Genomic DNA, 24,108 nt, shown 5'->3' on the forward strand with positions numbered 1-24,108 from the left:
TTATCAGAAACGTTACTAAAAAGAAGATTGAATGTAACCTCACCTCTTTATAAGCCTGAAGATAGGACACAACTTGCAGGAAATGATGACGAAAAGTGGGGTCTTGGGGAACTTTCCCAAAGCACAGAAGTGCAGGCTGGGTTAAGTTTACCATTAACCTGTATAACAAATGCGGATTGGTTAGGACACGCCCATGGATGATCTGACATCTCCCATAAGCAGATATGCATCCTGGTCAACCATAATGTGCTAGTTACCTGATGACAGCATCAAAGAGCTGCTTGTCATTGTGATGCTGAGTGACTAAAGGTACAAGATCATTCTGCAGAATTTGGGCAGCACCCAGCTGTTGTCGGATATCTCTGGTTTCATCTTCATGACGGAGGTAACGAATTAAGTCTTTCACACTTTCTAAATAGGAACAAGAGAAAAAGATGTAAGAAATAATGCAGCTAGTACTTCATTTTTAACTAAAAAGTGTGTATTAGTGACAATCATCTTAATTAAACCAGAGTGGACAAGAATTATTTTTTTCAAATGATCTCCCAAACACTAAATCTTGGTATGTAACATAACTAAACATTAAAGCAGATCGGTCACGAGATTACACATTACAAGCCGCATACATTTTTGTACAGATCTTAGATCTAAGGAGGATGGTGTATTTGCATTCAAAAGCCATGTCAGAATGGCTGTATAATTTTTATATTAGAATGAACATTTTATAATTCCAACTAGAGAAGGAATTTTATAACAAGCAAGGAAACTTTAGAAAATCTAATGGCTGCATAATCCTTTTTTAAGTGAATACATGAGTCCTCAAGATTAAAGGGCCACTGTCACCCCCCCCCAGGCGTTATAAACTAAAAGAGCCACCTTGTGCAGCAGTAATGCTGCAGTCTAACAAGGTGGCTCTTTTAGTTTTTGATTAAGTTATTACCGCAATAAAACGTTTTAAAAATTGGCCAAACGTACCAGCGATTGTACCGGGAGGCGGTCCGAAGCGTCCTCTATGAATCTTCAAACTGCCGTCACTCTTCTCTTCAGGGCCGATGGTACCCGCCCCCTTCGCGTTGTTGCTTCAAATCCGGCGCCTGCGCTGTGCGTGCCTGCCTGGGGCCTGCGCAGTCTTCTTTGGCCGTCATCACTCACACGCAGGGTGCCTGACTGCGTCTGTGCGGGCAGTGCGGCCGCCCCGTTACTGAATCCCCGCCCCGCACTGTGTTATTCATTATGCACACTGCGGGGCTGGCATTCCTGGGCATGCGCACTGCACTGCGCTGTTCAGGCCCTCCCCCATCTCGGACGTTCTCCCTTGTCTGACGTTCCCCCTGCTCCCCCGCCTTCCGGCATTATTTTCGGCTGCCAGATTCCAAAATCTGGTGAGGATTAGTGTATATGGCGGCAAGCTGCTGTGTGCTTTGTCTCTCTCTATGTGTTTGTATGTTTTAATGCAAATGCATATTTACACCAGCAGCAATGAAAATTTGGTACTTGTGTGGGTGGCCATAAATTACAAAGCACTGATGATCAATACTGTTTTTTGGGGGAGCATTATAGGTTTACATTGCGTTCGGGCAATACGTTTTGCGAATATAGCTAGCGTATTGCACCAGCGCAATGTCTTTAGCGGGATTGCTTTTGCCGATCCCGCTATCGCAGATCCACAATCTGCGCTAGCGAGGAACGGAGCTGGGACGCTGAAAGCAGCATCTGAGGTCCGACTGAAAATAACGGCACATCGCAAGGGCGTGCCTAAAAAATGGCATGCGCTAGCGATGCGATCCAGATCCTAAACACATTGCCGTCAATGGGTGCGCTAACGGACCCGTTGCATGGCGTAACTTGCGACAATCACGCCATGCAGCGTACTCCTTTAGCGTTAACCCATTAACGCTTAGTGAACCTATTCGTAACGCACTGAACATCACTAAAGGAGGAGGGGTCTGCATTATACCACATCAAAGAACAATAAACGTTGAGGGGTGACCATTATTACACCGTACTGCAGATCAATGCACGGTCAGGGGTCTGCATTATTATACCGCACTGATCATCAATAAACGGTGAGGGGGGATCATTATTATTCCGCACTATAGATCTATAAACGGTCATGGTGGAGCATTGAGTGGAGCACTGAAATACGTGGCACTGAAATACGTGGCACTGAAATACGTGGCACGTGGCACTGAAATACGTGGTACGTGGCACTGAAATACGTGGCACTGAAATATGTGGCACGTGGCACTGAAATACGTGACACGTGGCACTGAAATACGTGGCACTGAAATACGTGACACGTGGCACTGAAATACGTGGCACTGAAATACGTGGTACGTGGCACTGAAATACGTGGCACGTGGCACTGAAATACGTGGCACTGAAATACGTGGCACGTGGCACTGAAATACGTGGCACGTGGCACTGAAATACGTGGCACGTGGCACTGAAATACGTGACACGTGGCACTGAAATACGTGGCACTGAAATACGTGGCACTGAAATACGTGGCACTGAAATACGTGGCACGTGGCACTGAAATACGTGGCACGTGGCACTGAAATACGTGGCACGTGGCACTGAAATACGTGGCACGTGGCACTGAAATACGTGGCACGTGGCACTGAAATACGTGGCACTGAAATACGTGGCACGTGGCACTGAAATACGTGACACGTGGCACTGAAATACGTGGCACTGAAATACGTGGCACTGAAATACGTGGCACTGAAATACGTGGCACTGAAATACGTGACACGTGGCACTGAAATACGTGGCACGTGGCACTGAAATACGTGGCACGTGGCACTGAAATACGTGGCACGTGGCACTGAAATACGTGGCACGTGGCACTGAAATACGTGGCACTGAAATACGTGGCACTGAAATACGTGACACGTGGCACTGAAATACGTGGCACGTGGCACTGAAATACGTGGCACGTGCACCGAAATACGTGACACGTGCACCGAAATACGTGACACGTGGCACTGAAATACGTGGCACGTGGCACTGAAATACGTGGCACGTGGCACTGAAATACGTGGCACTGAAATACGTGACACGTGGCACTGAAATACGTGGCACGTGGCACTGAAATACGTGGCACGTGCACCGAAATACGTGACACGTGCACCGAAATACGTGACACGTGGCACTGAAATACGTGGCACGTGGCACTGAAATACGTGGCACGTGGCACTGAAATACGTGGCACTGAAATACGTGACACGTGGCACTGAAATACGTGGCACTGAAATACGTGGCACTGAAATACGTGGCACTGAAATACGTGGCACTGAAATACGTGGCACTGAAATACGTGGCACGTGGCACTGACGTGGCACGTGGCACTCAGTGCAACGTATTTCAGTGCCACGTATTTCAGTGCCACGTGCCACGTATTTCAGTGCCACGTGCCACGTATTTCAGTGCCACGTGTCACGTATTTCAGTGCACGTGCCACGTATTTCAGTGCCACGTACCACGTATTTCAGTGCCACGTGCCACGTATTTCAGTGCCACGTATTTCAGTGCCACGTGTCACGTATTTCAGTGCCACGTATTTCAGTGCCACGTGTCACGTATTTCAGTGCCACGTGCCACGTATTTCAGTGCCACGTATTTCAGTGCCACGTACCACGTATTTCAGTGCCACGTATTTCAGTGCCACGTGTCACGTATTTCAGCGCCACGTATTTCAGTGCCACGTATTTCAGTGCCACGTGCCACGTATTTCAGTGCCACGTGTCACGTATTTCAGTGCCACGTGTCACGTATTTCAGTGCCACGTGTCACGTATTTCAGTGCCACGTGCCACGTATTTCAGTGCCACGTGTCACGTATTTCAGTGCCACGTGCCACGTATTTCAGTGCCACGTGTCACGTATTTCAGTGCCACGTATTTCAGTGCCACGTGTCACGTATTTCAGTGCCACGTGTCACGTATTTCAGTGCCACGTATTTCAGTGCCACGTGTCACGTATTTCAGTGCCACGTGTCACGTATTTCAGTGCCACGTACCACGTATTTCAGTGCCACGTGCCACGTATTTCAGTGCCACGTGCCACGTATTTCAGTGCCACGTGTCACGTATTTCAGTGCCACGTGCCACATATTTCAGTGCCACGTATTTCAGTGCCACGTGCCACGTATTTCAGTGCCACGTATTTCAGTGCCACGTATTTCAGTGCTCCACTCAATGCTCCACCATGACCGTTTATAGATCTATAGTGCAGAATAATAATGATCCCCCCTCACCGTTTATTGATGATCAGTGCGGTATAATAATGCAGACCCCTGGCCGTGCATTGATCTGCAGTACGGTGTAATAATGGTCACCCCTCAACGTTTATTGTTCTTTGATGTGGTATAATGCAGACCCCTCCTCCTTTAGTGATGTTCAGTGCGTTACGAATAGGTTCACTAAGCGTTAATGGGTTAACGCTAAAGGAGTACGCTGCATGGCGTGATTGTCGCAAGTTACGCCATGCAACGGGTCCGTTAGCGCACCCATTGACGGCAATGTGTTTAGGATCTGGATCGCATCGCTAGCGCATGCCATTTTTTAGGCACGCCCTTGCGATGTGCCGTTATTTTCAGTCGGACCTCAGATGCTGCTTTCAGCGTCCCAGCTCCGTTCCTCGCTAGCGCAGATTGTGGATCTGCGATAGCGGGATCGGCAAAAGCAATCCCGCTAAAGACATTGCGCTGGTGCAATACGCTAGCTATATTCGCAAAACGTATTGCCCGAACGCAATGTAAACCTATAATGCTCCCCCAAAAAACAGTATTGATCATCAGTGCTTTGTAATTTATGGCCACCCACACAAGTACCAAATTTTCATTGCTGCTGGTGTAAATATGCATTTGCATTAAAACATACAAACACATAGAGAGAGACAAAGCACACAGCAGCTTGCCGCCATATACACTAATCCTCACCAGATTTTGGAATCTGGCAGCCGAAAATAATGCCGGAAGGCGGGGGAGCAGGGGGAACGTCAGACAAGGGAGAACGTCCGAGATGGGGGAGGGCCTGAACAGCGCAGTGCAGTGCGCATGCCCAGGAATGCCAGCCCCGCAGTGTGCATAATGAATAACACAGTGCGGGGCGGGGATTCAGTAACAGGGCGGCCGCACTGCCCGCACAGACGCAGTCAGGCACCCTGCGTGTGAGTGATGACGGCCAAAGAAGACTGCGCAGGCCCCAGGCAGGCACGCACAGCGCAGGCGCCGGATTTGAGGCAACAACGCGAAGGGGGCGGGTACCATCGGCCCTGAAGAGAAGAGTGACGGCAGTTTGAAGATTCATAGAGGACGCTTCGGACCGCCTCCCGGTACAATCGCTGGTACGTTTGGCCAATTTTTAAAACGTTTTATTGCGGTAATAACTTAATCAAAAACTAAAAGAGCCACCTTGTTAGACTGCAGCATTACTGCTGCACAAGGTGGCTCTTTTAGTTTATAACGCCTGGGGGGGGGGTGACAGTGGCCCTTTAAGATCTATTTAAAGGGGGTTTCCCACAAACAAAGTTAATTTGAATAAACATTTTAATCAATAGATCTTTGAATAATAATCATAGAAAAGAAAGCGGATAGGCACACACCGTCCCGTGCAACAAAATCCTTTATTGTGGCATCATAATACCAACAGCAGGCGGATAAAACGATGGGAGCAAATACAGACGACGATCATTTTGCGTTTACATTGCGCTTCAACAGGTCATGATGATCGCTTTCTTTTCTATGGATATACAGATTCTCTTTCTTTGGAAGTGGCACCCGTAATCCCTGGTGTGTTTGCAGCTTCATTAACCCGAGGTCATACAGCTGTGCCTTCGTCCTGCCCCTCTCCAATGGTATGGTCTTTGAAAAATAAGTTCCACAATTGGATGCGTTAAGAAAATGTTCCTGTGCGGAGATAATCTTATAAATGTGCCGCTGCTGTGTACTGTGTAATGGCTGTGTCTGACCGTACAGGAACAAGGTCTGATCATACCACAAAAGAGGATACAGACAGGGACACATTTATCAGATCTCAGCACAGGAACATTATTTTTGTATCACACCCAATTCTAGCACTTATTTTTATTTCAAGATCTATCAATTAAAATGTACTTTGTTAGTGGGGACAACCCCTTTAATAATGTATTCAACTTGTATTGTGAAATCTGGCATCAGATGAAGTTTAACAATACAGCTCACACTAAGCACAAATCCATTGAGCAACAACTAAATGTCACTGCAAGCAGAAATGTTGTGCCTTTGCACTACTGGACATCCCCTTTCTAATCACCAGTGCCCCAAATAAAATATATACAGTCAATACTTACCTTCTGCAGCAGAACCATACCTGCGACAGCACTGCTGCAAATCTCAAAGGGTCACATGACTGTGTGTCATGTGACTGCTGCAACTAATCAGCAGTCTGCTGCTGCCCTTCAGTATTCCATCAAGGAGGAAGTTTGCACTGACTGAATAGTAAAAGCTGCTGCTGATCAGTGACCGCTGATTGTTGCATCATATGACTGCTGCAACCAATGTTGCATCACCCGCAGAGGACATAAAGCAACACAAGAAATATGTAAACATGCAAGTTATTTCTCTACTATACAAAACAATACGCAAGACAAAATTAAACAAATGGTTCACTTCTAAAGTTAACACTTCTGTTACACAGTATAATCCATTATTATACTATACATATGGTAAATAGAAATGCTTTAGAACAAATACGTACCAAGGCAATCGGGCTCTTTGTGGTAGGTATCCCCCTCAAGGTACCCCAAGGCACTACACGTTGCTAATAACTCACAGTTCATCATGTACAAGTCCATAAATTTCTTGCCAATTTAGCGAACGGTGTCCTTCACCTGGCAATTAGAAATAAATGTTAGAACCTTACTATTTATAAATACATTCAAAGTAAATGCATCTACATTTGGTTTATATTGATCCTCATGTGACATATTCCCCTCATTCGGGTGGATTTTTTGGCACTTTAGCACTTTTACCCATATAAAATTACAGCTGTGAGTATCAGGACATTGTTCAGCCATTATTACATGATCCTAGTCTGATATTTTTTAAAATAATTGATTGAAATTTGTAATTTTTGTCATCAATAAATGTATACCTTTTTATATAATTGGACTTATTACTCGTTTTTCTTTATGATTGCTTGATGGGAGCAGTAGTCTCATCAGCCCACGCCTGCGGGTCACACTGACATCTGACAGCATGATCCTGCAGCAGCGCTCTGACCGGCAGTAGCGTTACCGCGGATGACAGTCACAGCCGCGGGGTCACACAGACATATGCCAGCATGATCCCACACAGCTCTAACCGACAGTCTTACCGGAGGTAACGTTACAGACGATAGGAATCTCCGCACCGATGTTTCCCATGCTGTCACACAGATGACCGTGTGAGAAACACCAGAGGAAGCCAGTAAAACACAAAACAAAAACCCAGCAAATTCGCAAACATTTTTATACCTGTGTTTTTGCTGCGGATTTGACTGACTCAATTGAAGTCAATGGGTGCAGAAACAGAAAAAGAATTGACATGCTGGAGAAAGAAATGCACTGCAAATACGCACTAAAATTTACTGATCATGTGCACAACAATGCTGCGAAAACTGATCAAAAACGCAATGTGTGCACATAGCCAAAAGGTCTTTTATATATTACATCTGGCATTATCTTTTCATTAGAGCCATGATAATTAGTAAATGAGTAGTTTAAAATCACGAGTTTAGGCGTAGTGTAACACCAAGCACAGGGGTGCAAGAGTGGTGCATGATACAAGGATTCTCACTCAAGCCCATTACACCTTGCACTTGACATAATATTAGTTTTGCTCAGAGTATTTTCATTGAGTATCGACTAAACTATTAACCACTTCATAACATCAGCTGTACGTGTATGGCGCTGCAGATATACAGTGTGATGATTGCGCAGGTGGTTCACTCCTAGCGCCGGCAGGATCAAAAGCGGGTGACAGCGCTATAGAACTGACACCCTGAGGGTACGCCTGTGAAGTGCTAGCACAAATAATGAACATTTAACCCCTCTGATGGCACTGTCAATAGTGACAGCAACATCGATCAGCAACGCAGAGGGAGGGAGCTCCCTCTCTGCTCCAATTAACACAATTGTGATTGCGACCACGTTGTGATGATTATGTCCATGGTGACCCCAAGCCAAAAGATGGCTGCAGAGTCACCCAGTTACAGTGGTCTGTAAGCTCCTGATCACAGCAGTTGACATGCCTCCTCCCTGTGTGCGAGACATTGATATAATGTTCTGCAATGCAAAAGCACTGTAGAGTATTAGATGAGCAATCATGGCAGGGAAAGTTGATGTCCCCATCCTGGGACAAAGTAAAAAAAAAAGTTTTAAAAAATGTAAAAAAAAATCCCAAAATAAAGAAAAAAATATACAGGTCCTTCTCAAAAAATTAGCATATAGTGTAAAATTTCATTATTTACCATAATGTAATGATTACAATTAAACTTTCATATATTATAGATTCATTATCCACCAACTGAAATTTGTCAGGTCTTTTATTGTTTTAATACTGATGATTTTGGCATACAACTCCTGATAACCCAAAAAACCTGTCTCAATAAATTAGCATATTTCACCCGTCCAATCAAATAAAAGTGTTTTTTAATAACAAACAAAAAAACCATCAAATAATAATGTTCAGTTATGCACTCAATACTTGGTCGGGAATCCTTTGGCAGAAATGACTGCTTCAATGCGGCGTGGCATGGAGGCAATCAGCCTGTGACACTGCTGAGATGTTATGGAGGCCCAGGATGCTTCAATAGCGGCCTTAAGCTCATCCAGAGTGTTGGGTCTTGCGTCTCTCAACTTTCTCTTCACAATATCCCACAGATTCTCTATGGGGTTCAGGTCAGGAGAGTTGGCAGGCCAATTGAGCACAGTAATACCATGGTCAGTAAACCATTTACCAGTGGTTTTGGCACTGTGAGCAGGTGCCAGGTCGTGCTGAAAAATGAAATCTTCATCTCCATAAAGCATTTCAGCCGATGGAAGCATGAAGTGCTCCAAAATCTCCTGATAGCTAGCTGCATTGACCCTGCCCTTGATGAAACACAGTGGACCAACACCAGCAGCTGACATGGCACCCCACACCATCACTGACTGTGGGTACTTGACACTGGACTTCAGGCATTTTGGCATTTCCTTCTCCCCAGTCTTCCTCCAGACTCTGGCACCTTGATTTCCGAATGACATGCAAAATTTGCTTTCATCAGAAAAAAGTACTTGGGACCACTTAGCAACAGTCCAGTGCTGCTTCTCTGTAGCCCAGGTCAGGCGCTTCTGCCGCTGTTTATGGTTCAAAAGTGGCTTGACCTGGGGAAATGCTGAAATGCTTTATGGAGATGAAGATTTCATTTTTCAGCACGACCTGGCACCTGCTCACAGTGCCAAAACCACTGGTAAATGGTTTACTGACCATGGTATTACTGTGCTCAATTGGCCTGCCAACTCTCCTGACCTGAACCCCATAGAGAATCTGTGGGATATTGTGAAGAGAAAGTTGAGAGACGCAAGACCCAACACTCTGGATGAGCTTAAGGCCGCTATTGAAGCATCCTGGGCCTCCATAACATCTCAGCAGTGTCACAGGCTGATTGCCTCCATGCCACGCCGCATTGAAGCAGTCATTTCTGCCAAAGGATTCCCGACCAAGTATTGAGTGCATAACTGAACATTATTATTTGATGGTTTTTTTGTTTGTTATTAAAAAACACTTTTATTTGATTGGACGGGTGAAATATGCTAATTTATTGAGACAGGTTTTTTGGGTTATCAGGAGTTGTATGCCAAAATCATCAGTATTAAAACAATAAAAGACCTGACAAATTTCAGTTGGTGGATAATGAATCTATAGTATATGAAAGTTTAATTGTAATCATTACATTATGGTAAATAATGAAATTTAACACTATATGCTAATTTTTTGAGAAGGACCTGTATATATATTAATCCAATAAATGCATATATTTATGAAAAAACAAGAATAAATGTACACATATTTGGTATTGCCACGTCTGGAACAAACAGACCTATAGAACTGTCCCACTAGTTAACCCCTTCAGAGAACACCATAAAAAAAGCAAAAAACTATGCTTTTTCACACTGCTGAACAAAAAGAGGAATACAAAACGATTAAAAACAAATCCAATGTACATAAAAATGGTATCTCTGAAAAATGTGTTCTTGTTCTGCAAAGACAAGCCGCCATACAGCTCCCAAGGAAAAATAAGAAAAAGCAATAGCTCTCAGAATAGAGTGATGCAAGTAAAATAATATTTTCTATAAAATCGTTTTATTGTGTAAAACATAAAAAAATTCTATAAAATGTGATATCGCTGTAAATTGTACTGACCCCAAGATTAAAGATGACTTACTGCTTTTCACTTTCACCATACTGTGAATAGCATTTAACCCCTTCCCAACCTTTGACGCATACGCTGCGTCATGAAAGTCGGTGCCAATCCGACCTGTGACGCAGCGTATGCGTCATGGAATGATCGCGTCCCTGCAGATCGGGTGAAAGGGTTAACTCCAATTTCACCCGATCTGCAGGGACAGGGGGAGTGGTGCTTCAGCCCAGGGGGGGTGTCTTCACCCCCTCGTGGCTACGATCGCTCTGATTGGCTGTTGAAAGTGAAACTGCCAATCAGAGCGATTTGTAATATTTCACCTAAAAAACTGGTGAAATATTACAATCCAGCCATGGCCGATGCTGCAATATCATCGGCCATGGCTGGAAATACCGAAGTGACACCCCCCCCCCCACCCCACCGATCTGTCCCGTAGTCCCCTCCGTCCTGTGCTCCGCTCCCCCGTGCTCCTGTCCGCTCCCCCCGTGCTCCTATGTCACCCCCCCATGCTCCGACGCCCCCCCCCCCCGTGCCCCGATCTCCCCCCCCCTTATACTTACCGAGGCTCCCAGTGTCGGTCCGTCTTCTCCATGGGCGCCGCCATCTTCCAAAATGGTGGGCGCATGCGCAGTGCGCCCGCCGAATCTGCCGGCTGGCAGATTCATTACAAGTACATTTTGATCGCTGTGGTAGGTTCTATCACAGCGATCAAAATAAAAAAAAAATAATAAACCCCCCCCCTTTATCACCCCCATAGGTAGGGACAATAATAAAATAAAGAAAATATTTTTTTTTCTTTTTCCACAAGGGTTAGGGTTAGAACTAGGGTTAGAACTAGGGGTAGGGTTAGGGTTACGGATAGGGTTAGGGGTAGGGTTATGGCATGTGCACACAGTGCGGATTTGGCTGCGGATCCGCAGCGGATTGGCCGCGGTTCCGCAGCGGATTGGCCGCGGTTCCGCAGCGGATTGGCCGCGGATCCGCAGCGGATTGGCCGCTACGAATTCGTAGCAGTTTTCCATCAGGTTTACAGTACCATGTACACCTATGGAAAACCAAATCCGCTGTGCCCATGGTGCGGAAAATTCCGTGCAGAAACGCTGCATTGTATTTTCCGCAGCATGTCAATTTTTTGTGCGGATTCCGCAGCGTTTTGCACCTGTTCCTCAATAGGAATCCGCAGGTGAAATCCGCACAAAAAAACACTGGAAATCTGCTGTAAATCCGCAGGTAAAACGCAGTGCCTTTTACCTGCAGATTTTTCAAAAATCGTGCGGAAAAATCTCACACGAATCCGCAACGTGGGCACATAGCCTTAGGGTAAGGGTTGGAATTAGAGTTAGGGTTGGAATTAGGGCTAGGGTTGGAAATAGGGTTAAGATTAGGCTTGTGGTTAGGGTTAAGGATAGGGTTAGGGGTGTGTTGGGGTTACAGTTGTGGTTAGGGTTGGGATTAGGGTTAGGGTTGGGATTAGGGTTAGGATTAGGGTTGGAATTAGGGTTACGGGTGTGTTGCGGTTAGGGTTGTGGCTAGGGGTGTGTTGGGGTTAGGGTTGTGATTAGGGTTATGGCTACAGTTGAGATTAGGATTAGGGGTGTGTTGGGGTTAGTGTTGAAGTTAGAATTGAGGGGTTTCCACTGCTTAGGCACATCAGGGGTCTCCAAACGCAACATGGCGCCACCATTGATTCCAGCTAATCTTGCGTTCAAAAAGTCAAATGGTGCTCCCTCCCTTCCAAGCCCCGACGTGTGCCCAAACAGTGGTTTACCCCCACATTTGGGGTACCAGCGTACTCAGGACAAACTGGGCAACAACTGTTGGGGTCCAATTTCTCCTGTTACCCTTGCAAAAATAAAAAATTACTTGCTAAAACATAATTTTTGAGGAAAGAACAATTATTTTTTATTTTCACGGCTCTGCGTTAAAAACTTCTGTGAAGCACTTGGGGGTTGAAAGTGCTTACCACACATCTAGATAAGTTCCTTCGGGTTCTAGTTTCCAAAATGGGGTCACTTATGGGGTGTTTCTACTGTTTAGGCACATCAGGGGCTCTGCAAATGCAACGTGATGCCCGCAGACCATTCCATCAAAGTCTGCATTTCAAATGTCACTACTTCCCTTCCGAGCCCTGACGTGCGCCCAAACAGTGGTTTACCCCCACATATGGGGTACCAGCACACTCACAACAAACTGGGCAACAAATATTGGGGCCCAATTTCTCCTGATACCCTTGTGAAAATAAAAAATTGCTTGCTAAAACATCTTTTTTGATTAAAGAAAAATGATTTTTTATTTTCACGGCTCTGCGTTGTAAACTTCTGTGAAGCACTTGGGGGTTCAAAGTGCTCACCACACATCTAGATTAGTTCCTTGGGAGGTCTAGTTTCCAAAATGGGGTCAATTGTGCGGGAGCTCCAATGTTTAGGCACACAGGGGCTCTCCAAACGCGACATGGTGTCCGCTAATGATTGGAGCAAATTTTCCATTCAAAAAGCCAAATGGCGTGCCTTCCCTTCCGAGCCCTGCCGTGCGCCCAAACAGTGGTTTACCCCCACATATGGGGTATCTGCGTACTCAGGACAAACTGGACAACAACATTTGGGGTCCAATTTCTCCTATTACCCTTGGGAAAATAAAAAATTCTGGGCTAAAAATCATTTTTGAGGAAAGAAAATTTTTTTTTTTTTCACGGCTCTGCGTTATAAACTTCTGTGACGCACCTGGGGGTTATAAGTGCTCACTATGCATCTAGATAGGTTCCTTGGGGGGTCTAGTTTCCAAAATGGGGTCACTTGTAGGGGAGCTCCAATGTTTAGGCACACAGGGGCTCTCCAAACGCGACATGGTGTCCGCTAACGATTGGAGCTAATTTTCCATTCAAAAAGTCAAATGGCACGCCTCCCCTTCCGAGCCTTGCCGTGCACCCAAACAGTGGTTTACCCCCACATATGAGGTATCGGCATACTCAGGAGAAATTGCCCAACAAATTTTAGGATCCATTTAATCCTGTTGCACATGTGAAAATGAAAAAATTGAGGCTAAAATAATTTTTTGGTGAAAAAAAAGTACTTTTTCATTTTTACGGATCATTTTGTGAAGCACCTGGGGGTTTAAAGTGCTCACTATGCTTCTAGATAAGTTCCTTGTGGGGTCTAGTTTCCAAAATGGGGTCACTTGTGGGGGAGCTCCAATGTTTAGGCACACGGGGGCTCTCCAAACGCGATATGGTGTCCGCTAAAGATTGGAGCCAATTTTTCATTGAAAAAGTCAAATGGCGCTCCTTCCCTTCCGAGCCCTGCAGTGCGCCCAAACAGTGGTTTACCCCCACATATGAGGTATCAGCGTACTCAGGACAAATTGGACAACAAAGTTCGTGGTCCAGTTTCTCCTTTTACCCTTGGGAAAATAAAAAAAATTTCGCTAAAAGATCATTTTTGTGACTAAAAAGTTAAATGTTCATTTTTTCCTTCCATGTTGCTTCTGCTGCTGTGAAACACCTGAAGGGTTAATAAACTTCTTGAATGTGGTTTTGAGCACCTTGAGGGGTGCAGTTTTTAGAATGGTGTCACTTTTGGGTATTTTCAGCCATATAGAACCCTCAAACTGACTTCAAATGTGAGGTGGTCCCTAAAAAAAATGGTTTTGTAAATTTTGTTGTAAAAATGAGAAATCACTGGTCAAATTTTAACCCTTATAACTTCCTAGCAAAAAAAAAATTTGTTTCCAAAATTGTGCTGATGTAAAGTAGACATGTGGGAAATGTTATTTATTAACTATTTTGTGTCACATAAAAATTCAAAATGTGAAAATTGCGAAATTTTCAAAATTTTTGCCAAATTTCCGTTTTTTTCACAAATAAACTCAGAAATTATCGACCTAAATTTACCACTAACATGAAGCCCAATATGTCACGAAAAAACAATCTCAGAATCGCTAGGATCCGTTGAAGCATTCCTGAGTTATTACCTCATAAAGGGACACTGGTCAGAATTGCAAAAAACGGCAAGGTCATTAAGGCCAAAATAGGCTGGGTCATGAAGGGGGTTAAAAAAAAAACAAAAACAAAAAAAACACAATTCCTGAATTGCTGTTTTTTGTACATTTTGCCTCAAAAAAAAAAAAAAAAAATAGAAAGCAATCAAAAAATGTTATGCTATTGAAAATGGAACCAATATAAAAGTCAACTCGCACGGAAAAAAAAAAGTGATGGTGATGCAAAAAACTTTCCTTTGCATAAAAAAAATAAAGGGTCGACATTGACTGTTAGGATTGCTACCTCCAATAGGTGGCACTAGAGTTCTAGTCCTCTTCCTCTCTGAAGAGACAATTTGCATATTTCCCAAAGGAGCATTGCGGCTTTAAGTCTCCTCACCTCGACATGCTTATCATGTCACTCTCCGCAAGGAGAAACGATACTTCTTGGATCCCAGTCAGACGCCTCGCAATCAGCCAAACCAGATCTCTACTTTGCACTGACAAGGGGCAGTACCCCGAAACACAGTGTCTGCAAATTGAGATTCTGGTTTGGCTATTATCTTAAGTCATGTGACAAGGCTCGTTAAAGGGTCAACATTGACTGTTAGGATTGCTACCTCCAATAGGTGGCAGTAGAGTTCTAATCCTCTTCCTCTCTGAAGAGACAATTTGCATTAAAAAAAGTGTCTTTCAGTGTGTGTCAGCAGACAAACCTATATTTAAAAAAAAACAAAAAAAAAAAAAACACAATATAAATCTGGTATCGCTGTAATCGAAACCGACATGAAGAATAAAGTTGTCTAATCACTTATACCGCACAGAGAACAGTATAAAAAATACATAAAACTAGATTCTTCATCCACTGTTGATTTGTTCATTGTTAAGGCTGTGCTCACATTAACCCTGCGCTCTACACAGAAATCTCTGAAATACACGATTCAGATAGAAACCCCGGTGAAAGATTCCCTATAATGATGTAGATGGAGACACTGTGGATGTCGTCTGACCTGTAATCTGGCGGAGTCCGTCTTTTTGTTAGGAATGCAAAAAAATGTGGTCCGCCACAGTTTTGTGCATCTCTGAAAAGAAGGACACTGCTGAACAGAGGCCAGACGGAGTCCAGAGAAACTCTGCTGCCTCATTATAATGAACTAGATGGTGGCCCGATTCTAACGCATCGGGTATTCTAGAATATGCATGTCCACGTAGTATATTGCACAGTGACTTAGTATATTGCCCAGTGACGTAGTATATTTCCCAGGGACGTAGTATATTGCCCAGCCACGTGGTATATTGCCCAGCCACGTGGTATATTGCCCAGCCACGAGGTATATTGCACAGCCACGTAGTATATTGCCCAGCCACGTAGTATATTGCCCAGCCACGTAGTATATTGCCCAGCCACGTAGTATATTGCCCAGCCACGTAGTATATTGCCCAGCCACGTAGTATATTGCCCAGTGACGTAGTATATTGCCCAGTGACGTAGTATATTGCCCAGTGACGTAGTATATTGCCCAGTGACGTAGTATACAGCACAGAGCCACGTAGTATATTGCCCAGCCACGTATGTCACAGGTTAAAAAATAAACATATACTCACCTTCCGAGGGGCCCCTTGTAGTTCTGTCACCTGTGTTCGGTTCAGGCGGCAGCTTCCGGTCCAAGGGTGTGATGACGTCGCGGTCACATGACCGTGACATCACGGCAGGTCCTTCTCGCGCAGGACCTGCGATGACGTCGCAGTCACATGACCGTGACGTCATGGCAGGTCCTTGTCGCACACCAACCTTAGCACCAGAACCTGCCGCTTGCATGGACCGGTCACCGGAGTGTCGGAAAGGCGGCGGAAGGTGAGTATATAATGATTTGTTATTTTTTGTATTATTATTTTTAACATTAGATGTTTTTACTATTGAGGCTGCATAGGCAGCCTCAATAGTAAAAACTTGGTCACAAAGGGTTAATAGCGGCGGTAACGGAGTGAGTCACCCGCGGCATAACGCAGTCCGTTACCGCTGGCATTAACCCTGTGTGAGCCGTGACTGCGGGGAGTATGGAGCGGGCGCCGGGCAGTAACTGCAGGGGAGTAGGGAGGGACTAATCGGACTGTGCCCGTCGCTGATTGGTCGCGGCAGCCATGACAGGCAGCTGGCGAGACCAATCAGCGAATGAATATCCGTGACGGAAGTTGCCGACAGAAAGACGGAAGTACCCCTTAGACAATTATATATATAGATGGCTCCCTCAGGGGTTTCATCTGAATCAGACCATTCGGAAATTTAAATGGAAACCCCGATTTAAGTGCTCAGTTTAGAAAACAGGATAAGGGTATGTGAACACATTGCGGATTCTCTGCGGATCCGCAGCGTTTTTTGAGGTGCAGAAACGCTGCAGATCCGCAATTTATTTACAGTACAATGTAAATCAATGAGAAAAAAAAATGCTGTGCACACGTTGCGGAAAATCCGCTGCGGAAATGCTGCGGTTTCAAAGAAGTAGCATGTCACTTCTTTTTTGTGAATCTGCAGCGTTTTTGTACCCATTCCATTATAGAAAACCGCAGGGGTAAAAAACGCAGCAAATCCGCAAGAAAACCGCCGCAAAAACGCACAAAAAACGCTGCGGAACCACACAAAAAACGCGGCAAATCCGCAGGTGCGTTTTCTGCCTGCGTTTTCTGCCAGGAGAGGCAGAATCCGTACCAGACATTCCTAAGCCTAATCCGCTATAGCCTTAGGCTATGTGCACACGTATTTTTGAGGTCAGCGGATTTTTCTGCAGCGGATTTCAGAAATCCGCAGGTAAAAGGGCACTGCGTTTTACCTGCGGATTTACTGCAGATTTTGTGTGGATTCCATCTGCGGTTTTACACCTGCGGATTCCTATTGTGGAGCAGGTGTAAACCGCTGCGGAATCCGCACAAAGAATTGACATGCTGCGGAATGTGCACAGCTGCATTTCCGCACGTCTTTTTCCGCAGCATGGGCACAGCGGTTTCTGTTTTCCATAGGTTTACATGGCACTGTAAACTCATTGGAAAACTGCTGCGGACCGGCAGCTGCGGATCCGCAGCAAAATCCGCAACGCGTGCACATAGCCTAAATGCGACCCTAAATGTTATGTAAAATGTTCCCAGTAAAAGCTTCAACTCAATCCACAAAAAAGCAAATCTCCACTCAGGTCTGTCATCTGGCAATGGAAATACAGTGCCTACAAGTAGTATTCAACCCCCTGCAGATTTAGCAGGTTTACACATTTGGAATTAACTTGGCATTGTGACATTTGGACTGTAGATCAGCCTGGAAGTGTGAATTGCACTGCAGCAAAAAAGAATGTTTATTTCTTTGTTTATTTTTTTTTTAAATTGTGAAAAGTCTGTTCAGAGGGTCATCTATTATTCAACCCCTCAACCCACCAGAATTCTGTTTGGTTCCCCTAAAGCAGAGGTCCCCAACCGCCGGTCCGCGGACCAGGACCGGGCCGTTGGGGTTTTTCAGCCGGTCCGCGGCGCCGCTGACAGCTACCGTATATACTCGATTATAAGCCGAGATTTTCAGCCCAAATTTTTGGGCTGAAAGTGCCCCCTCGGCTTATACTCGAGTCACGGTCGGCGGTGGGGTCGGCGGGTGAGGGGGAGAGGGCGCTGAGGTATACTTACCTGCTTCCGGGGCTCCTGGCGCTCCCCCTGCCCATCCCACGGTCTCCGGGTGCAGCAGCTCTTCCCCTGTACAGCGGTCACGTGGGACCGCTCATTAGAGAAATGAATAGGCTGCTCCACCTCCCATAGGGGCGGAGCCGCATAATTCATTTCTCTAATCAGGGGTAACGGTGACCGCTGATAGAGGAAGAGGCTGCGGCACCGAAGACCAGCTGTCCGGGGGAAAGAGCGGGACGCCGGGAGCAGGTAAGTATGACATATTCACCTGTCCTCGTTCCACCCGCCGGGCGCTGTCTCCATCTTCCCGGCGTCTCTCCTCACTGACTGTGCAAGGTCAGAGGGCGCGATGACGCATATAGTGTGCGCGCCGCCCTCTGCCTGATCAGTCAGTGCGGAGAGACGCCGGGACCGGACGCTGAGGAGCTGCAAGCAAGAGAGGTGAGTATGTCATTTATTATTTTTATTGCAGCAGCAGCAGCACAGCTATGGGGCAATAATGGACGGTGCAGAGCACTATATGGCACAGCTATGGGGCAATAATAAATGGTGCAGAGCACTGTATGGCACAGCTATGGGGCAATAATGGTGCAGAGCACTGTATGGCACAGCTATGGGGCAATAATGGTGCAGAGCACTGTATGGCACAGCTATGGGGCAATTATGAACGGTGCAGAGCACTGTATGGCACAGCTATGGGGCAATAATAAACGGTGCAGAGCACTGTATGGCACAGCTATGGGGCAATAATGGTGCAGAGCACTATATGGCACAGCTATGGGGCAATAATGGTGCAGAGCACCAGGGAAACAAGCATGGTGCTCCCACTCATTCTGAACCTATGGTAAGTTGAATCACATTCTCATTATAAATGTCATAATTATATGATAAGTATGCACTAAGCTCCATCCCTCCATAACCCCACCCCCATATGACCAAAGCCCCGCCCCTGCCCCACCCCCACCGGGCCATGGAAAACTGGTCTTGCTTAAAGCCGGTCCCTGGTGCAAAAAAGGTTGGGGACCTCTGCCCTAAAGTATTAAGAAGTAGTTCAGGCACAAAGAACAATGAGCTTCACATGTTTGGATTAATTATCTCTTTTTCCAGCCTTTTCTGACTATTTAAGACCCTCCCCAAACTTGTGAACAGCACTCATACATGGTCAACATGGGAAAGACAAAGGAGCATTCCAAGGCCATCAGAGACAAGATCGTGGAGGGTCACAAGGCTGGCAAGGGGTACAAAACCCTTTCCAAGGAGTTGGGCCTACCTGTCTCCACTGTTGGGAGCATCATCCAGAAGTGGAAGGCTTATGGGACTACTGTTAGCCTTCCACGGCCTGGACAGCCTTTGAAAGTTTCATCCCGTGCCGAGGCCAGGCTTGTCCGAAGAGTCAAGGCTAACCCAAGGACAACAAGGAAGGAGCTCCGGGAAGATCTCATGGCAGTGGGGACATTGGTTTCAGTCAATACCATAAGTAACGTACTCCTCCGCAATGGTCTCCGTACCAGACGAGCCCGTAAGGTACCTTTACTTTCAAAGCGTCATGTCAAGGCTCGTCTACAGTTTGCTCATGATCACTTGGAGGACTCTGAGACTGACTGGTTCAAGGTTCTCTGGTCTGATGAGACCAAGATCGAGATCTTTGGTGCCAACCAAACACGTGACGTTTGGAGACTGGATGGCACTGCATACGACCCCAAGAATACCATCCCTACAGTCAAGCATGGTGGTGGCAGCATCATGCTGTGGGGCTGTTTCTCAGCCAAGGGGCCTGGCCATCTGGTCCGCATCCATGGGAAGATGGATAGCACAGCCTACCTGGAGATTTTGGCCAAGAACCTCCGCTCCTCCATCAAGGATCTTAAGATGGGTCGTCATTTCATCTTCCAACAAGACAATGACCCAAAGCACACAGCCAAGAAAACCAAGGCCTGGTTCAAGAGGCAAAAAATCAAGGTGTTGCAGTGGCCTAGTCAGTCTCCTGACCTTAACCCAATTGAAAACTTGTGGAAGGAGCTCAAGATTAAAGTCCACATGAGACACCCAAAGAACCTAGATAACTTGGAGAAGATCTGCATGGAGGAGTGGGCCAAGATAACTCCAGAGACCTGTGCCGACCTGATCAGGTCTTATAAAAGACGATTATTAGCTGTAATTGCAAACAAAGGTTATTCCACAAAATATTAAACCTAGGGGTTGAATAATAATTGACCCACACTTTTATGTTTAAAATTTATAAAAATTTAACTGAGCAACAAAACTTTTTGGTTTGTAAGATTTATGCATCTGTTAATAAATCCTGCTCTTGTTTGAAGTTTGAAGGCTCTAACTTATTTGCATCTTATTAAACCTGCTAAATCTGCAGGGGGTTGAATACTACTTTTAGGCACTGTATAGGGGGCTTCCATGTTACTGGTAGTACATAGGCTCTGGAAAAGCAAAATGGCTCCTCGCCCCCTAAAGAAATCCAGCAAATTCAGAGCTGCTTAATCCAAATGCCCTCCTCCCTTCTGAGCCCCACAGTGTGCCTAAACCACATTTAGCGCCCATGTGTTTGACATTTCTGTAGCAATGGTAGACCATGTCTACAGAAGCACGAGCTAGGCATAACGTACTGGGCACTACAATGGCAGATTTGCAATTTTCATTCAGCAGCAGTCAATGCTGCATTTATCTGGAAAACACCCATAGAGCCAAAATCGTCACTGAACCTGAGATAAATTCCCAGAGAGATGTAATTTCCAAAATGGGGTCACTTGAGGGGAGATTCTGCTCTTCTGGAACTTAGGGTCTATATATACGGAGTCTGCAAACTATTCTACGAAAATTTGTTCTCCAATAATCAATAGCGCTCCTTCCCTCAAGTGTCTCATTGTGTGGCTAAGCATTACTGTCCACCACAAATGAGGTAGTGCCCCGTTCAGCAGAAATTGTGAGACACATTTTGGTGCCATTTTTACCTATTTCCCCAATATGACAATGTAACTATTTATTTTTCACCATCCAAAAGTATAAAATTCTGTGACACACCCATGTTGTTAATGTGATCACTGCAGACTTGATGAATTCATTGAGAGGTATAACCTGTAAAATGAGGTTGCTTATGGGGGAGTTTTACTGTGCTGACACCTCTGGGGTTCTGCCAATGTGACATGGCACCCACAAACTATAACAGCCAAATCTGCACCACAATATGGTGCTTTTTCCCTTCTGAGCTTTGCACGGTGCTTAAAAGTAGTTTTCCCACCACATATGGGGGTATTGGCGTATTCAGAAGAAACTGGAACACATTGTAAGTCCATTTTCTCAAACTCTCTTTTGAAAATGTAAAACATGTAGCTAAAGTAACATTTTAGTGGGGGGGGAAAAATTAATTTTCCATTTACTTGGCTCAACGTTTTGCAATTCTGTGAATTGACTGAGGGTTAAAAATGCTCAATATGGCAGATGACAACCTTATACAGATCCTAGAAACATCAGAATTTAGGTGAAATTGTTTATTATAATAATGCTGATCAATTGTTCGACCATTAAGTAGTTCTGACCCCCCCTTTTCTTCTTCTTCTCTTTTTCTGCTTTCCCGTTTCCTTCCCCATTTCCCCCTCCTCCAACTGTTATTTTGTTCATACCCTTATCCCAACAACTTAGACTTCCTTTTACTACCCTCCCAACCCTGTTATTTTATAGTTAATTATTATTAATAGTCATGTTTGAAAATCTATTTTGTTACTGTTAAACATAATAAAAAATAATTTGAAAAAAAAAAGCTTAATACACCCCTAGATGAATTCCTTGACCCCTTTCTGACATCAGACATTCAAGCAAAATTTGAACTCCAATATGGTGCCTGAAAAGTAGTATTCCCCTACTAATTGGGTACCAGCATACTCAAGAAAAATTGCACAACTTTTGGGGTACAATTTCTCCTGTTACCCTTGGCAAAATTAAAAAATTGGGGGCGAAAAGATTATTTTTGTGGAAAAATATATGATTTTTTAATTTCACAGCTCTACGTTATAAACTTCTGTGAAGCACTTGGGGGTTCAAAGTTCCCACCACACATCTAGATAAGTTCCTTGGAGGGGGGTCTAGTTTCCAAAATTATGTCACTTGTGGGGAGGTTTCCACTGTTTAGGCACATCAGGGGCTCTTGAAACGCGACATGGTGTCCGATCTCAATTCCAGCCAATTCTACACTGAAAAATTAAAACAGCGCTCCTTCCCTTCTGAGCTCTGCCATGCGCCCAAACAGTGCTTTATACCCACATATGGGGTATCAGCGAACTCAAGACAAAATGGAAAACTTTTGGGGTCCAATTTATCCTGTTACCCTTAGTAAAATTTTAAAAAATGGATCTGAAGTACATTTTTTGTGAAAAAAAAGTTAAATGTTATTTTTTTTTTTTGTTAAACATTCCAAAAATTCTTGTGAAGCACCTGAAGTGTTAATAAACTTCTTGAATGTGGTTTTGAGCACTTTGAGGATGCAGTCTTTAGAATGGAGTCACTTTTGGGTATTTTCTATCATATAGACCCCTTAAAGTGACTTTAAATGTGATGTGGTCACTAAAAGAAAAAAAAAAAAAATGGTGTTGTAAAAATGAGAATTTGCAGTTCAACTTTTATCTCTTATAACTTCCTGACAAAACATTTTTTTATGTAAAGAAGACATGTGGAAAATGTTGCTTATTCATTACTTAGTATGACATATCTCTGTGATTTAACCCCTTACCGACCTCCGCCGTACTATTACGGCGGAGGTCGGATCCCCTGCTTTGATGTGGGCTCCGGCGCTGAGCCCACCTCTTCCGGCAAGCCTACAACCTGCAGTAACCACCGATCGACCAAACCACTGCATGACCAGCTCTATCCTCGCCTACTGTATTCTCACCCATCCCTTGTAGATTGTGAGCCTTCGCGGGCAGGGTCCTCTCTCTTCCTGTACCAGTTATGACTTGTATTGTTCAAGATTATTGTACCTGTTTTTATTATGTATACCCCTCCTTACATGTAAAGCGCCATGGAATAAATGGCGCTATAACAATAAATAATAATAATAATAATAATAATAATAATAAATTGTACGGTCCATTTTCTCCTGTTACCTTTGTGAAAATGAAAAATTTGGGTGTGAAGCAACATTTTTGTGGGGAAAATGGCTCAAGGCGATAAACTTCTGTGAAGCACTTGTTGGGTTCAAGGAGCTCACCACACATCTAGATACGATCTATGGGTGTAGTTTTCAAAAAGGGTTCACTTGGAGGTTTCCACCGTTTAGGCTATTTATTGCAATTTTGTGCTCCAAAAGTCAAATGGTGCTCCTTCCTTTACGCACCCTGCCATGTGCCCAAACAGCAGTTTTCCACAGCATATGGACATACTCAGGAAAAATTGCACAACAAATTATATTGTTCATTTTCTCCTGTTACCCTTGGAAAAATGGTCGTTGTTTTCTTCCACATTGCTTTAACTTCTGTGAAGCAGCTAAAGGGTTAATAAACTTCTTGAATGTGGTTTTGAGCACTTTGAGAGGTGTAGTTTTTAAAATAGTGTCACTGTAGGGTATTTTTCTGACATATACAGTTGTGCTCAAGATTTTACATACCCTGGCAGAATTTTTGCTTTCTTGGCCTTTTTCCAGAGAATATAAATTATAACACCAAAACTTTATCTCCACTCGTGGTTAGTGGTTGGGTGAAGCCATTTATTGTCAAGCTACTGTGTTTTCTCTTTTTAAACCATAATGACAACCCAAAACATCCAAATGACCCTGATGAAAAGTTCTCAGACCCTGGTGATTTTGGCCTGATAACATGCACAGAAGTTGACACAAATGGGTTTGAATGGCTACTAAAGGTAACATCCTCACCAGACAGACTCTTGTACCTGTCATCCAGCCACTGACGTTTCTAGATTGTGAGTCATGGGGAAAGCATATGAATTGTCAACGGATCTAAGGGAAAAGGTAGTTGAACTGTATAAAACAGGAAAGGGATACAAAAAGATATCCAATGAATTGATAATATCAGTCAGCAGCGTTCAAACTA

The 24,108-nt window shown here is 44.6% G+C and overlaps 1 protein-coding gene across 1 annotated transcript in view; it reads right to left on the bottom strand.

Annotated features, from left to right (window-relative positions):
- Positions 1–24,108, bottom strand: part of TIMELESS (timeless circadian regulator) — a 184,137-nt gene that overhangs the window by 108,598 nt on the left and 51,431 nt on the right. The window contains exons 2-4 of the mRNA XM_077297607.1: positions 6,743–6,875; positions 258–411; positions 44–158 (exon numbers count right to left, since the gene is read on the bottom strand). Of these exons, the coding sequence (XP_077153722.1) occupies positions 44–158; positions 258–411; positions 6,743–6,839 (366 nt within the window). The 5' untranslated portion in view covers positions 6,840–6,875. The remainder of the gene's footprint in view (positions 1–43; positions 159–257; positions 412–6,742; positions 6,876–24,108) is intronic.

The sequence above is a fragment of the Ranitomeya variabilis genome, chromosome 3 (assembly GCF_051348905.1).
Source record: "Ranitomeya variabilis isolate aRanVar5 chromosome 3, aRanVar5.hap1, whole genome shotgun sequence".
NCBI classification, from domain to species: Eukaryota; Metazoa; Chordata; class Amphibia; order Anura; family Dendrobatidae; genus Ranitomeya; species Ranitomeya variabilis.